The sequence below is a fragment of the Dendrobates tinctorius genome, unplaced genomic scaffold (assembly GCF_039654945.1).
Source record: "Dendrobates tinctorius isolate UK_male_01 unplaced genomic scaffold, ASM3965494v1 ptg000143l, whole genome shotgun sequence".
Classification (NCBI taxonomy): domain Eukaryota; kingdom Metazoa; phylum Chordata; class Amphibia; order Anura; family Dendrobatidae; genus Dendrobates; species Dendrobates tinctorius.
In genome coordinates, this window is record NW_027361810.1 from 10,123,787 (window position 1) to 10,140,897 (window position 17,111).

Below are 17,111 nucleotides of genomic sequence, written 5' to 3' on the forward strand. Positions count from 1 at the left end.
CCATCAATATGGCCATGTGAGGGCTTATTTTCTGTGGGACGAGTTGTACTTTTGAATGACACCATTGGTTTTACCATATCATGTACTAGAAAACAGGAAACAAAATCCAAGTGCGGTGAAACTGCAAAAAAAAGTGCAAAAACTTGTTTTTTGTTTGGCTTTTTTTTGCAAGGTTCACTAAATGCTAAAACTGATTTGCCATTATGATTCTCCAGGTCGTTACGAGTTCATAGACATCAAACATGTCTAGGTTCTTTTTTATATAAGTGGTGAAAATTTTTTCCAAACTTTGCTTTAAAAGAAAAAAAATTGTCATTTTCCGATACCTGTAGCGCCTCCATTTTTCGTGATCTGAGGTTGGGTGAGGGCTTATATTTTGCGTGCCGGGCTGACATTTTTAGTGATACCATTTTGGTGCAGATACGTTCTTTTGATCGCCCGTTATTGCATTTTAATGCAGTGTCGCAGCGACCAAAAAAATGTGATTCTGGCGTTTTGACTTTGTTTCTCATTACGCCGTTCAGCTTTCAGGTTAATCCTTTTTTATTGACAGATTCTGAACGCGGCGATACCTAATATGTGTATGTGCGATTATATTTTATTTTGAATGGCGCGAAAGGGGGGTGATTTTAACTTTTTATTTTTTTTTAATATTTTTAAAAACATTTTTGTTTACTTTTGGCATGCTTCAATAGTCTCCATAGGAGACTAGAAGCTGCCATAGCCCGATTGGCTCTGCTACATAGAGGCGATGGTCAGATCGCCTCTACAGTATGTAGTAGAATTGCTGACTTGTTATGAGCGCCAACCACTGGGTGGCGCTCACAGCAATCCAGCACTAACAACCATAGCTGTCTTCTGGAGACTTTGGGTTGTCATACTGACACATCGGTGACTCGTGATCACATGACGCGGGTCACTGGAGTGCGTTTTTCCGGCGTGATTGCCGGAAGCGCTATTTAAATGCCGCTGTCAGCGTTTGACAGTAGCATTTAACTAGTTAATAGCCGCGGGTGGATCACGATTCCACCCGTGGCTATTGCGTGCACATGTCGGCTGTTTAAAATAGCTGACATATCCCGAGAAAGATGTGGTCTCACCACCAGAGCCCACATCAAAGGGAGGTAGTCCGACACGGCGTACTATTACGCCCGATGTCGGAATGGGGTTAAAGTGCTATGAAGCTTAGACCTTGTACGGTCTCGAGTACTGTGAAGTTTAGAACTTGTATGGTCTCCTGGGACAAGACGCTTAGACCTTGTATGGTCACTAGTGGCAAGAAGCTTAGATCTTGTAGTCTCCAGTGTTATGAAGCTTAGACCTTGTACGGTCTCCAGTGTTATGAAGCTTAGACCTTGTACGGTCTCCAGTGTTATGAAGTTTAGACCTTGTACGGTCTCCAGTGTTATGAAGCTTAGACCTTGTACGGTCTCCAGTGTTATGAAGCTTAGACCTTGTACGGTCTCCAGTGTTATGAAGCTTAGACCTTGTACGGTCTCCAGTGTTATGAAGCTTAGACCTTGTACGGTCTCCAGTGTTATGAAGCTTAGACCTTGTACGGTCTCCAGTGTTATGAAGCTTAGACCTTGTATGGTCTCCAGTGTTATGAAGCTTAGACCTTGTACGGTCTCCAGTGTTATGAAGCTTAGACCTTGTACGGTCTCCAGTGTTATGAAGCTTAGACCTTGTACGGTCTCCAGTGTTATGAAGCTTAGACCTTGTACGGTCTCCAGTGTTATGAAGCTTAGACCTTGTACGGTCTCCAGTGTTATGAAGCTTAGACCTTGTACGGTCTCCAGTGTTATGAAGCTTAGACCTTGTACGGTCTCCAGTGTTATGAAGCTTAGACCTTGTATGGTCTCCAGTGTTATGAAGCTTAGACCTTGTATGGTCTCCAGTGTTATGAAGCTTAGACCCTGTATGGTCTCCAGTGTTATGAAGCTTAGACCTTGTATGGTCTCCAGTGTTATGAAGCTTAGACCTTGTATGGTCTCCAGTGTTATGAAGCTTAGACCTTGTACGGTCTCCAGAGTTAGGAAGCTTAGACCTTGTATGGTCTCCAGTGTTATGAAGCTTAGACGATGTATGGTCTCCAGTGTTATGAAGCTTAGACCTTGTATGGTCTCCAGTGTTATGAAGCTTAGACCTTGTATGGTCTCTTGAGACATGAAGCCTAGAAGCTTAGACCAAGGGTGAGCAATGTGCAGGACTTCAGCTGTTGTGAAACTATAACCCCCAGCATCCTCTGCCAGCATGGTTGTCAGGGTATGCTGTGAATTATGTATCACAAAACCTGTAGTGCTGCAGGTTGCTGACTCCTGGGTGAGAACTTGTATGGTCACCAGTGCTATGAAATCGAGGTCTCAGTAATGGCTGGGAATTGTTGCAGCTTTCTTGCTGTTTCAAATTGCGCTTGATATCTCCAGTGTTATCGGTTACAGACAGTGAGGTAGCAGAGCCGGTTATGTGGACAATTTACAGATTGCCCTTTCTTGTTGGCTTATGTCAGGCATTTACAGCGTGCGTGCATCTGTCTCCTCCACAAAAATATTCCAAGGAACGCTGAGCCTCAGTAACGTCACAGCGTTCCAATGACTTGGAGCTGGACAGATGGACCTGGTGCAGAGGGTGCATTGCATAATGAAGGCACAGTCTCTAGGGCAATGATTTGCAGACTACAGCTCTCCAAATGTTGTAAAAGTACAACTTCCACCATGCCCTGCTCTATGCAGGCTATCGGGATGTGCTGGGAGTTGTAGTTTGCACCAACTCGAGCCGTGCAGGTTGGAAATCGCCACATTAGAACATTATTATTTAGTATTCAATATGCTACAACACATATCTGGTGCACCCCGTGGTCCAATCTGCATCATAACTCCAGCACATTTGCCATAGTAAATCTCCACATCAATATCTACATTCGACCCTGAATTCTGGCATCTACGCTGATGTGTGTATGTGCACATTCATACTGATGGTGATTTGGATCAACACTGTGGGCAGCTCAGTGGTTAGCACGGTACTATATCTAAGGCGGCACAGTGGCTCAGTGATTAGCACTGTACTAGATGTAGGGCAGCACGGTGGCTCAGTGGTTCACTGTACTAGAAGTAGGACAGCATGGTGGCTCAGTGGTTAGCAATGTAATATATACAGTATAGCAGCACAGTGGCTCAGTGGTTAGCACTGTACTAGACGTAGGGCAGCACGGTGGCTCAGTGGTTCACTGTACTAGAAGTAGGACAGCATGGTGGCTCAGTGGTTCACTGTACTAGAAGTAGGACAGCATGGTGGCTCAGTGGTTAGCAATGTAATATATACAGTATAGCAGCACAGTGGCTTAGTGGTTAGCACTGTACTAGATGTAGTGCAGCACAGTGGCTCAGTGGTTAGCACTGTACTAGATGTAGGGCAGCACGGTGGCTCAATGGTTAGCACTGTACTATATATAGGGCAGCACGGTGGGTCAGTGGTTAGCACTGTACTAGATGTAGGGCAGCACGGTGGCTCAGTGGTTCACTGTACTAGAAGTAGGACAGCATGGTGGCTCAGTGGTTAGCAATGTAATATATACAGTATAGCAGCACAGTGGCTTAGTGGTTAGCACTGTACTAGATGTAGGGCAGCACAGTGGCTCAGTGGGTAGCACTGTACTAGATGTAGGGCAGCACAGTGGCTCAGTGGTTCACTGTACTAGATGTAGGACAGCACGGTGGGTCAGTGGTTAGCACTGTAATATAGATATGGCAGCACAGTGGCTCAGTGGTTAGCACTGTACTACATATTGGGCAACACGGTGGCTCAGTGGTTAGCACTGTACTATATATTGGGGAGCACGGTGGCTCAGTGGTTAGAACTGTTGCTTTGCACTGTTGGGTTTCTGGGCTCAAATCTCACCTAGGACAACATCTACATGGAGCTTGTATGTTCTCTCCATGTTTGTGTGGTTTTCCTCCCACACTCCAAAGACATACTGATAGGGAATCTAGATTGTGAGCCCCAATGGGGACAGCGATGATGATGATGTCTGTAAAGCGCTGAGTTGGTAACGGTGCTGCATGGCGTCTCTAGTGCAATGTGATTGCACAGGCAGGAAGTGTTGTCATGGGGACAGAAGAGCAGAGAGCTGTTATCATTGGGATTGCTGTATTTTCAGTAAGTCTCTGTTATTAGCATTTTCTGACACTAAGAAGCAATGCCACTTTACATGACTGACAGGGGAATGGACCCATACAGATTCTTGGTGCTGAGAGGAGGATGTTATGTTTTTATTCAAATGTCGCTACTTTGTAACCATCTTTCTTTTAGGCTATGTGCACACGCTGCGGATTCACCCGCGGATTTGTATCTGCGGATCCGCAGGTAAAACAGCAGGTAAAATGACCTGCGGATTGGCCAGCGGTTTTCCCCGCGGTTTGACACCTGGACAATGAAATAGGTGGCAAACCGCAGCGGAATCTGCAGAAAGAAGTGACATGTCAATTCTTTCTGCGGATTCAAAACCGCAGCTTTTCCGCAGTTAAAAATCTGCAGCGTGTGCACAGCAGAATGTAAATCCCATAGACTTACGTTGTACTGTACACTGTCTGCGGAACTGCTGCGGATCCGCAGAGGCCAAAACCGCAGCAAAAACCGCAGCGTGTGCACATAGCCTTAAAGCAATACTAACACAATACTTTTCTATTTCATCTCCCCTGTTGGGTGATAATTCTAGAGAAAGTGGAGGATTTGTCTCTAGCTGGGGGGAGTCTTGCTCTCTATGAACCTGACATAAAACAATGTTATCCCTGCCTCTTTAATTAAGCCAAGTCCAACTCGGTTCTTCAGCAGAAACATGGGGAAACCAAGGTGTGAAATTAATCTGCTTCACTTCTGGATTTCTGTAAGACTAACAGGAATTGGCCCTGACAACTAAAAAATAGACAAGAGTTGTCTGCTGTTGTCAGGCATTTCTAGGTGTGGTTTCCCTTTAAATTGCTCTATATTCTGTATGTTGTATATAGTGACCAGTGAACCTATGGATCGTGGGTCTGGGAATTCTGTGCCTGTATCAGGCCACCCACTGGCATTACCTTAGGTGGTTGTCCCAAGGGTTGTTGCCCCCTTCTGCTTCCACGTCTGCAGCCCCCTGTGTCCTCCACACAGAGTGCGGATCTTGGGCTTCTTCAGCTCTGCTTTTGTCAATGGAAGACTTCCTGCCATGATCCCGAGGGGCAATCGGCTGATTTCCGTGGTCTGCCGAGAAAACACAGAGAGTGCCATAAACCCCACAGAGTCAGCTGACTGGAACAAAAAGTATATAAAGACATTGAAACAAATGATACTTACCAAGGCAAAGGGGGGGGTGACCATCTTCTACCATGAACCCCTGTGACGAGCACCATTCCAAAAAAACCCAAAAACTGTTGGACAACCCAAGTCAAGAAGAGAGGAGCTTCATTCTCAACACACCTCTCCTGCGTCCCATAGGACTTGTCATTCACACACCGGACTGTCAGCTCTCGCAGAAACCATCACTATTACAGACTCAAATATTTCCTTTCAAGAAATTGTTAAGTTTTCGCCAAATATTAGATTTTCTCCTTGTCAGAATTCTTTAGATTTTATAGGTAGCGCAGGTTGTCAATATTCACCTCCGGCTGCACGACGGCCCGCTGTCAAGCCCCGGGGGGTAAAGCACATTGTGCAAACATCTCGAATGGTCTAGTGAGCTATGTACAAGCTCTGCCAGATCAAACTGCAAATATTTGCTGGGAATGTTTGTTTTTTTAATTTTACAAAGGAAATCTCGAGGCAAATGGGCTTTAAAAACTTGAGTAAGTGAGGCAAGGTAATGACAAAACGTGTAATAACAGGGCTGCCGCGGAGAATGCTGCGGAGAGAGCTGCTGCCCTTAGGAATTTCAGTGACGGTCTTTTGGTTTCCGTATTTGATACAGTGTCAGAAATACTTGGCACAAATCCTAAAGGTTTAGCGGATTGCCACAAAGTTCTGTGTTGCCATCATGTATCGATGTAAATGATCGTATTTATACATTTATAAATGTATTGTGTAAATTGCAGTACCAATCATGACCACTAGGGCGCACCTTTTACAGCTGAGCACATATAGCGCACTGCAGCTTGATGCCTAACCTAGGACAGGATCTGCATGCGCCGTATGATTGTCACATGCTGAATGGTGCTGGTCGAATTTTTGCAAGAACTTGTCTTTTTTTTTACAAATTCTCCTATGTATTACAGTACAGTCTTTTTTTTTTTTTCTATTCATGCCATATACATATTTCCACAATATGACCTTGGTCACGCTTGCACGGACCGTGCGTTTCCAAAACTGCACAATATAAATTATGCAGTACCTCTTATGACCACTGGGGCACAACTTTTACAGCTCGCGTTACTCACACTTATATTGCTGTTTGTCACCCGTCTAGGGAAGGAACCCGATAGACATAAAAACTTTTTTTTAACACTATCATAGCTCCAAATCCTTCTATATATTGTTCCATACATGTTCGAATGTTTCCTGTTTGTACCCAGTATCCTAGACAAAAAAAAGCCTTCTTTTAGTTTTGTGCAGCTATTCTCTTTGCATTTGAATGCGGCTGCATAGAACCTCTTTTTTTATGTAACTCCCTCCGGCATCTTTTATTTTTAGCGCATTTCCAATTAGAGCATGTTTTGATTTACTAGTCCTCCAAAGATGAGTGCAGTATTGATTGCTTATTGATCTATTCTAAGAGGAAAGGGAGATATAGCAAGACATTCTGCAACCGGGATCAATAGCAGATAAAGAACTTTATCTGACGGCCGGTACAGTATCGGGAATGGATCAAGAAGAGACCTCGCCTGGTTTGCTGAGCAATGAAAGTGACTCGTCAGACATACTGGATGCCATTCATTCTGCTTCATGTCCATTTTCCATAAAAAAAAACCTATCCAAAGTAAAGGATAGACATCTCCACAACAGTATGATTCTACGAAGATCAGAGAGGTTGTCCATTTACACCGGCTTCTTGAAGGGCACATCAAATTTAGGAAAATCTGGAATCCTCGGTGATCAGACGTGATCTGGCAGCAAGTGTTATTTTCTTGCAGCGCCCCCACAGGAGAAAGCAAGTATTACATAGTGCAAGTCCTCCAGGCAGAAAAACTGCTCTTGTCACTTTCTGCTCTGCCTAATAGGTAAGAGGCCTAAACTTTATTAAGTAAAATTCATAAATAAAATGCTTTGTCATGGCCACTATCATCTCCATCCAACTGCCCGATTTATTTCTCTCATAAGTGAGTTTCTTAGAAGAGAAACCTCTGGAAAGATAATGAAGTGGCAGAGTCTTGCAAGGGTTAATGCTAACGTGAGCTAGAACCACAGGTGGCAGAAGAGGTAACCTCAATGGGTTCAGAGAACCAGAGATAACAGTTCTGTTCTTAGCACTCAGATCCGGTGAGATATATACTGGTACTAAAATACTGGCTGCATGTGACCACCACTAGGGGGAGCTATTTGCATATGTATTTATACAGCTACAGCTGTACTCCATAAGAGCTGCACTGAGCTCCCCCTAGTGGTTAATGTTTATAAAAGCTACAACAACATGACTGAGAGCAGAGGGTGCAATTCGGTGCTTGGTTCTATAGCGCCAAGGCCCCTATAAGTGTTGTGTTGTGATATACAGACTCTGAACATAGCTGTGTTCTATAGAGGTCAGACTAGATGCTGCACACGTATGCTATGAGGTGTAATCGTATAGAAGCCGTGTTCTTACCTGACTTGACAGAGCAATGGATATGCGCTTTGGATTCATAGTACACCCAGTCAAATCCAGCCTCCACGGCCAGCCGTGCCAGCATCCCATATTTATTCCGGTCCCTGTCCGAGGTGGTGATGTCCACCGCTCGCCCCTCATAATGTAAGGATTCATCAGAATGATGGCCGTCCTCATCCCAGCCCTCAGTCACTCGCAGCTTAATGCCCGGCCACTGGTTCATGACAGAAATGGCCAACGAGTTTAGACGGTCTTTGCAGCGCTGGAAAAGGAAAAAAAAAAAAAAGATATGAACTTCAAGACGCACCAAAAACCTAAACTCAAAGGGTATTTACACAATTGAATGACATTTTACCCTAATGTGGTGGCACTAAAACTCCCAAGCATGTCTTGACAGCCGATGGGAGTTGTAGTTTTGCTGTAGAGCCACTAGTTGGAGATTATTGCTCTAATGTGTATAAAATTTTAAAAATTTAGAAATAAAAAAATTGAAACTTTGCAAATACTCACAATAAAGAATGTTCTGCCATTTTGTATGCAGCACCTATGCAGACCTATGTGTCTCCATGGTTACATACTACAATTGAACCCTGTGTAGTCTGATCTCGCAGTCATCTGCTAGTTTTCATCTATTGCCTTTAGTAGAGTTGGTGCAAATCGATTTACATGTCCCATTCCATCAACCATGATAATGGTCTGAAGCCGCCGGACAGGAGAGGGGGTCCCACCTCTTACCTGGTGGCGTCCGCAACTCTTCTTGTGATTAGATGGCCTGGCGTGAAATCAAATTTCGTTAAATCGCAATGATGACGTTGCACCAGGCCGACTAATCAAAAGAAGAGCCGAGCACACCGCCAGGTAAAAGGCGGGACCCCAATCTCCCGTCCGACGGGTACAGACCATTGTCGTGGCCGATGGAATAGGACGTGCAAATTGGTTTGCACCAAGTCTTGTCTGCAGGTCCAATAAGAAAAGGCAGAAGAGTAACACATGTCTGCAGGATCAGACTACACAGGGTTTATTTGTAGTCTGTAACCATGGAGACTCATAGGCATGCACAGGAGCTGTGTACTGAAAACAGTAGGACAATTTCATTTGCAAAGTGGCTTCATTTTTATTTTAGATCTTGTAGAACAACAAAAACAGAAAGAAAATGTTCTGTGGACGTCGGTACCATAATGTAGATTAGTTCCTACATGTTAGCGTTTCCTACTCTGGACATGGGCTGGATGGCCCATGAGGTCCACATTCCCCATCCTCGAAATCTCAGCCTGTGCTCCCTGATGGCCTGTGAGGTCCATATTCCCCATCCTCGAAATCTCAGCCTGTGCGGTCCACATTCCCCATCCTCGAAATCTCTAGCCTGTGCTCCCTGATGGCCCGTGAGATCCACATTCCCCATCCTCAAAATCTCAGCCTGTGCTCCCTGATGGCCTGTGAGTTCCACATTCCCCATCCTCGAAATCTCAGCCTGTGCTCCCTGATGGCCTGTGAGGTCCATATTCCCCATCCTCGAAATCTCAGCCTGTGCGGTCCACATTCCCCATCCTCGAAATCTCTAGCCTGTGCTCCCTGATGGCCCGTGAGATCCACATTCCCCATCCTCAAAATCTCAGCCTGTGCTCCCTGATGGCCTGTGAGTTCCACATTCCCCATCCTCGAAATCTCAGCCTGTGCTCCATGATGGCCCATGAGGTCCACATTCTCTATCCTCGTAATTTCAGCATGTGCTCCCTCATGGCCAATGAGGTCCACATTCCCCATCCTCGAAATCTCAGCCTGTGCTCCCTGATGGCCCCTGAGGTCCACATTTCCCATACTGAAAATCTCAGCCTGTGCTCCCTGATGGCCTGTGAGGTCCACATTTCCCATCCTCGAAATCTCTAGCCTGTTCACCCTGATGGCCCATGAGGTCCACATTCTCTATCCTCGAAATCTCAGACTGTGCTCCCTCATGGCCAATGAGGTCCACATTCCCCATCCTCGAAATCTCAGCCTGTGCTCCCTGATAGCCTGTGAGGTCCACATTCCCCATCCTCAAAATCTCAGCCTGTGCTCCCTAATGGCCCGTGAGGTCCACATTCCCCATCCTCAAAATGTCAGCCTGTGCTCCCTGATGTACCGTGAGGTCCACATTCCCTATCCTCGAAATCCCAGCCTATGCTCCCTGCATGTTGGAGGTATAGGAGGCTCATCCACATTCAGTATGAGATAGTAATGGATTGGGCTTGTGGGTCATGGTCTTCTGCTGCAGTCTGACCAAGTAAACCTAGCGGATCATGAGTGATTCAGTCCTAGCGCACAGACAGCGCCAGTCTATATGCACCCAGGCCCATAGTGCACATGTCTCCCTTCAACCACTGGACTTGTCCTTCACCCACAAACCAAGTCCTAGTCTCAAAGTGAAGTTTTACTTTACTAATGGATGTTGTGATTAACTGCTCAAGAGACCACATCACATTCTGCGCGAGTTCCGGAGGATGGCGCTGTCCTTCGGAAAGGGACCAAAATAAAAAAAAAAAAAGCATCAAAATGGTCTTCTTGGTCACTACTAGGGTATCAAAGCTTTGGCCGTTACTACAGTGGGCGCCGCCATGTTTCTGGGGGTACATGCGCTCTATGCTTTACATTGATGTGCAGCACACCATTTATTTGAGTGAGGGGCACTCGGCTCAGAAATATTTTAGAAAATGCGGCTCTGAAACATTTGTGTCACAATTAGGGTTCCGTCTTTGCATCAACCCTTCCCATATGGCCTCGTACAAGTGGGTGTGGAGGAAACCGTAGCGGATCCTCTGGTTATAGACAAGGCATGAAGCCACTGCTAATGTCAGGATCACAGGGTTCAGAATTACATAGATGCCCAATGTATTGGCTACTGATGCCGCACTTCTAGCTTCCATTTGGTCCCAGAAGAAGACCCCAACAATCAGCAGGACAACCGCTATGTATATGCTCAATCAAAGCTTCAGGGGATTCATTAGAAAGGGGTGAACCCGTCCTGGACCTCATTATTATGCACAATGCTGTAAAAATACATTTGTCCTTTTGGAATGAAGCTTCACCGACATTATTAGGGGGTCATAGGGGTCTCATCTGCGGGCTTTACACATCAAATGCCCCTTGCGATGCCCAGAGAATGGTTCATACATGACCTGGTATAACTATTCCCAGTCTTCTCCTGCCCGGTATACCACAGGTATTCACTACATTCTGATACCAAGTGACGTCATCCATATAACCGGCTTCAAAGACAATGGGAGAGCTGCCGCCCGCTCCTGCCCACAGACACATGGGATCAGATGTTACAGTAAACCGTGGGCACAGTGACTTCTCATGGCTCCTGCCAGGTGCACTGTGCTGAGACTTGTCCTGCCGCTGTGCCTACACCTGGACACCTGCAGAAATCTCTGGTTTAAAGAGCCAGTTGCTGGGTCTACATATTCAATGTATATGAGTCTAACTCACTAATCCTGGCAGGACAGGACGGCCATAGTATGTTTGATGACCTCCCCTGTCTACCCCCAACTCTACAGTTGTATTTTAGCTTCTGAATCCCTTTGTTCTTGGGGAGATTAACTGCCACTAAAGAGTCTGGCAGCTGCTTACTGTCCTATTCCTACTGGGAACATATGCACAATCCGCTAACCTGAGCATGCATGTGTATGGTAAGGAGAGATCAGTGGAAGGAGAGGTTTGCCAACTGCTATATAATGTGCATCTCCAGCCTTATAGCAGTCAAATTTCAGTAATCCAGTGACCATGGGGCGGCTGCATTCTTAGAAGGGGTTGTCTAGATGGCACATCCCCTTTTAAGAGGCATAACCATACACGTTATGGCCACCTATTGGGTCCTATAGATTGTACAGAAGCATAAAAGGGGCATCTATACAGGGGTCCACAGATGAGAGGGTCACTGTCACCTGGAAAGAACCATGAGAGGACCGGGGCTCCTAAGGAAGCTATTGGAGGTTATTCCAAACTCTTCTTGGTGTCCTGGACCCCAGGAAAATCCATCAGACACTTTTATCATTCCGTGGTCCCTGACGTAAACGGTTTGTGTGATAGCCGTGTGTGAATATGTACCACTCTATAGGATCCATGAATAGGGCAAAAACCTCTTGATCTCATATGTGTTCCCTGAGCCCCCAGAAGTAGGAGGGTCCTGGTTGAGCCAGATACTGCTGCGCACACCACAGTTAGATCCTGCCCCTCCATACACTCTGCACAATGCTGTCAAGATGGAGAGATCGCCTCTAATAGATTGTTTTATCTCCCTCCTGGGACGAGTGTTCAGTGCCAGCATCAGGCTGTCTGCCCGCACACAGCTACACTTATAAAATATGGATGCCTCATTAATGTTTCATGCCATGCGGTAATGTTTACAAACCTGGAGGTGCCAATGAGCTGAGCAAGAAGAAAAACAGCAGCAGCTTCTACCAGTCCCCAGCGCGCGTCCGCAACAGTCGCAGACTACAAGTCCCAGGACACCATGTGAAGTATATGACCACTGCACCTTCCCATATCGCAGTACTGATACACTGTAACAATCATAAGCTTCAATGTTCACATCTAGCTTTTTCTATGCATTTCTTTTCTACATGAAAAATGCAAACTATGGATAGAAAATTGTGTTTTTTTACGTGATTTTGATGCCTTTCTTTGTGCTAAGCCATTTTGATCTCAATGGAGAAAAAAACAACATTAAAAACACTGAAAATGAATTGACATGGACATTTAAAAAAAAAAAAAAAAGGGCAGTGGTGCTGTACATCTAGGCTGGTGTCCTAAATATAATATATAATGGCAGGTATATTATATATATATGGTGGTAGGTATAAGATATATACAGTTGTGCTCAAAAGTTTACATGCCCCGGCAGAATTTTTGCTTTCTTGGCCTTTTTTTTCCAGAGAATACGAATGATAACACCAAACCTTTTTCTCCACTCCTGGTTAGTGGTCGGGTGAAGCCATTTATTGTCAAACTACTGTGTTTTCTCTTTTTAAATCACAATGTCAACCCAAAACATCCAAATAACCCTGATCAAAAGTTCACATACCCCATTTCTTAATACCGTGTATTGCCCCCTCTAACATCAACAATGACAGCGTGAAGTCTTTTGTGGTAGTTGTGGATGAGGTTCTTTATTTTCTCAGATTGTAAATCTGCCCACTCTTCTTGGCAAAAAGCCTCCAGTACCTGTAAATTCCTGGGCTGTCTATCATGAACTGTGCACTTGAGATCTCCCCAGAGTGGCTCAATGATATTGAGGTCAGGAGACTGAGATGGCCACTCCAGAACCTTCACTTTGTTCTGCTGTAGCCAGTGACAGGTGGACTTGGCCTTGTGTTTTGGATCGTTGTCATGTTGGAACATTTAAGTACGTCCCATGCGCAGATTCCGGGCTGAGGAGTGAAAATTTGCCTACAGTATTCGCTGATAACGTGCTGCATTCATCTTTCCTTCAACTTTGACCAAGTTTCCTGTGCATTTGTAGCTCCCACATCCCCAAAACATCAGTGATCCACCTCTGTGCTTTACAGTAGGAATGGTGTTCCTTTCATCATACGCCTTGTTTACCTCTCTCCAAATGTAACGTTTATAGTTGTGACCAAAAAGTTCATTTTTGGTCTTATCACTCCAAATTACCTTGTTCGAGAAGTTTTGAGGCTTGTCTCTGTGTTGTTTTGCGTATTGTAGGCGAGATACTTTGTGTTATTTGCGCAGTAATGACTTTCTTCTGGCGACTCGACTATGCACCCCTTTTTTCTTCAAGTGCCTCCTTATTGTGCATCTTGAAACAGCCACACCGCTAGTTTTCAGAGAGTCCAGTATTTCAGCTAATAATGTTATTTGTGGGTTTTTCTTTGCATCCCGAACAATTTTCCTGGCAGTTGTGGACGACATTTTTGTTGCTCTACCTGACCGTAGTTTTGTTTTTACAGAGCCCCTGATTTTCCATTTGTTAATCACAGTTTGAACGCTGCTGACTGGCATTATCAATTCCTTGGATATCTCTTTGTATCCCTTTCCTGTTTTATACAGTTCAACTACCTTTTCCCGTAGATCCGCTGACAATTCTTTTGCTTTCCCCATGACTCACAATCCAGAAATGTCAGTGGCTGGATGAAAGATGCAAGAGTCTGTCTGGATCCCAGAAACTCACTCAACTTTTATGCACACACACTGATTACAAGCAAAGAGGTCACAGGTGAGGATGTTACCTTTAGTAGTCATTTAAACCCATTTGTGTCAACTTCTGTACATATTATCAAGCCAAAATCACCAGAGTATGTGAACATTTGATCAGGGTCATTTGGATGTTTTGGGTTGTCATTGTGATTTAAAAAGAGAAGACACAGTAGTTTGACAATAAATGGCTTCACCCAACCACTAACCATGAGTGGAGAAAAAGTTTTGGTGTTATGATTCATATTCTCTGAAAAAAAAGATGAAGAAAGCAAAAATTCTGCCGGGGTATGTAGGTGTACGTTATATATCTACATTATGGCAGGTGTCATATATATATAATGACAGGAATATTATATATGGCAGCAGGTGTCCTATATATAATGGCAGGTATATTGTATATGACAGCACATGTCCTATATATAATGGCTGGTATATTGTATATGGCAGCAGGTGTCCTATATATAATGGCAGGTAAATTATATACAACAGCAGGTGTCCTATATATAATGGCAGGTATATTATATATGGCAGCAGGTGTCCTATATATAATGGCAGGTATATTGTATATGGCAGCACGTGTTCTATATATAATGGCAGTTTTATTGTATATGGCAGCAGGTGTCCTATATATAATGGCAGGTATATTATATATGGCAGCACGTGTTCTATATATAATGGCAGGTATATTATATATGGCAGCAGGTGTCCTATATATAATGGCAGGTATATTATATATGGCAGCAGGTGTCCTATATATAATGGCAGGTATATTATATATGGCAGCAGGTGTCCTATATATAATGGCAGGTATATTGTATATGGCAGCAGGTGTCCTATATATAATGACAGGTATATTATATATGGCAGCAGGTGTCCTATATATAATGGCAGGTATATTGAATATGGCAGCACGTGTCCTATATATAATGGCAGGTATATTGTATATGGCAGCACATGTCCTATATATAATGGCAGGTATATGATATGTGGCAGCAGGTGTCCTATATATAATGGCAGGTATATTATATGTGGCAGCAGGTGTCCTATATATAATGACAGGTATATTGTATATGACAGCACGTGTCCTATATATAATGGCTGGTATATTATATATGGCAGCACGTGTCCTATATATAATGGCAGGTATATTATATGTGGCAGCAGATGTCCTATATATAATGACAGGTATATTGTATATGACAGCACGTGTCCTATATATAATGGCTGGTATATTATATATGGCAGCACGTGTCCTATATATAATGGCAGGTATATTATATGTGGCAGCAGATGTCCTATATATAATGACAGGTATATTGTATATGACAGCACGTGTCCTATATATAATGGCTGGTATATTGTATATGGCAGCAGGTGTCATATATAATGGCAGGTATATTGTATATGGCAGCACGTGTCCTATATATAATGGCAGGTATATGATATATGGCAGCAGGTGTCCTATATATAATGGCAGGTATATTATATATGGCAGCAGGTGTCCTATATATAGTGGCAGGTATATTGTATATGGCAGCAGGCGTCCTATATATAATGGCAGTTATATGATATGTGACAGCAGGTGTCCTATATATAATGGCAGGTATATTACACCCGTGATTTCTGACCTTGTTATTACTGATAATAATTGAGCACAATGTGGAGGACAATAAACTAAGATCGATATAACACATTAATGGCAGCAGAGGGTATTGATCCCGGGCAGGTAGATAGAAGATGGGACATTCTCTCCTGATACAACGGTTCATATAAGCTACATTCACATTATCCTCAGGACAAGCAGCAATAAAGGATGAGCGCAATTTATGAGTAAAATAACTCTGGAGCAGAGCCGCTCCTGTAATGGTGTAGATATGACAATTGTCACTGAGGTCCTCGCTGTGTGCCACTAGTGTTTGCTGCATATAGATGTATACAGCCTACACTGCCTGATCATTCCCTACTTTGGCTCCAGCTTTTCGCTGCTGCCGGCTTAGGCTAGTTTCACATTTGCACTTTTTTGCGCAGCGTTTCGTGCGCATTAGAAATGCATGCAAAAACGCATGATGCGTTTTGCTTGCGTTTGCTTTTTTTTAGGCGCATGCGTTTTAACCAGTTTCTAGCCATGTTAACTCTTAAAACGCATGTGATTTTAAACGCAGGCGTGCGCATGTCCATGCGCATGCCTGCGGTCCCATAGACGGTTATTTTGTCGCATTCCGTGCACAGGCGTTTTTTTGACACAGGTTGGACGGACCAAAAATGTAACAGGTTGTGTCAGGAGTGCCTAGGCGCACACTACAAAAAACGCATGTGCACGAAAACGTATACAAACGTATGCAAACGCTAGACCATGCGCCCACCATGTTAAACATAGGGGCGCATGGACGCGCACGATGCGCTGCACTAAAAAGCGCTAATGTGAAACCAGCCTTACAGAACCAAAAGTGCCGCGTCCACTTACAGAATTTGTGTCTTATGTATGGTAACATACATGGATAGGAATCTATGTATCTTGTGAGCATGCATATATGTAGTGAGCATGCATATGTGAGCATCCATGCATTGAGCTTTCACATCTATATATGCTGTGCAGAATGGTGACCTGCAGTGAATGAGCAGTGGTTCTGATTGGCTCATTATGGATATTACATTTTGAGGTCTATAGATTATATGGAGAGAAAAAAAAAGAGGTCTGTCTGTAACTTAAGGGGTTGTCCTGTTTTGGGCGACTCCTTAATAGCACCCATGTGACTGCTAATTGACTGAAGAGGTCACATGACCTAACAATGTTGTGACTGCTGGAGGATTTTTTACATTTGGCTTTGAAGAGTGGTTCTATTAAAAAGAAGTTGTCTAGTAGAGGACATCCCCTTTAAGCTGTGGAATAAGAGGCTACTATTAGTAAAAACTCATGTGCCTAACAGCAGAGCCGTGTCTAAAATGTAGCTAAATTCATTGCCCTAGTCCTCTAAGTAAAAATCTTGTGGCTTGCTAGGCCCCTCTCCAGCATTCAGGCTCCTCCCCATCATTCAGGCCCCTCCCACTAGCCCCGCCCCCGCTTAACTGCAAAACTTGCATCATTGTCCTTACTGCTGCATCACTGAACTGACACAAGTCTGAAACAGTTGGGTGAAAACTTGTGTAGGTC

General features: G+C 44.2%; 1 protein-coding gene across 2 annotated transcripts in view; it reads right to left on the reverse strand.

The window, feature by feature from the left end:
- The window catches only part of IHH (Indian hedgehog signaling molecule), an 89,747-nt gene that overhangs the window by 12,358 nt on the left and 60,278 nt on the right, over positions 1 to 17,111 (reverse strand). The window contains exons 2-3 of one of the 2 annotated variants that reach the window (XM_073545425.1): positions 7,766 to 8,027; positions 5,073 to 5,235 (exon numbers count right to left, since the gene is read on the reverse strand). In XM_073545425.1, coding sequence (XP_073401526.1) covers positions 5,073 to 5,235; positions 7,766 to 8,027 — 425 coding nt within the window. The remainder of the gene's footprint in view (positions 1 to 5,072; positions 5,236 to 7,765; positions 8,028 to 17,111) is intronic. The other variant, XM_073545424.1, reaches the window with a different exon arrangement.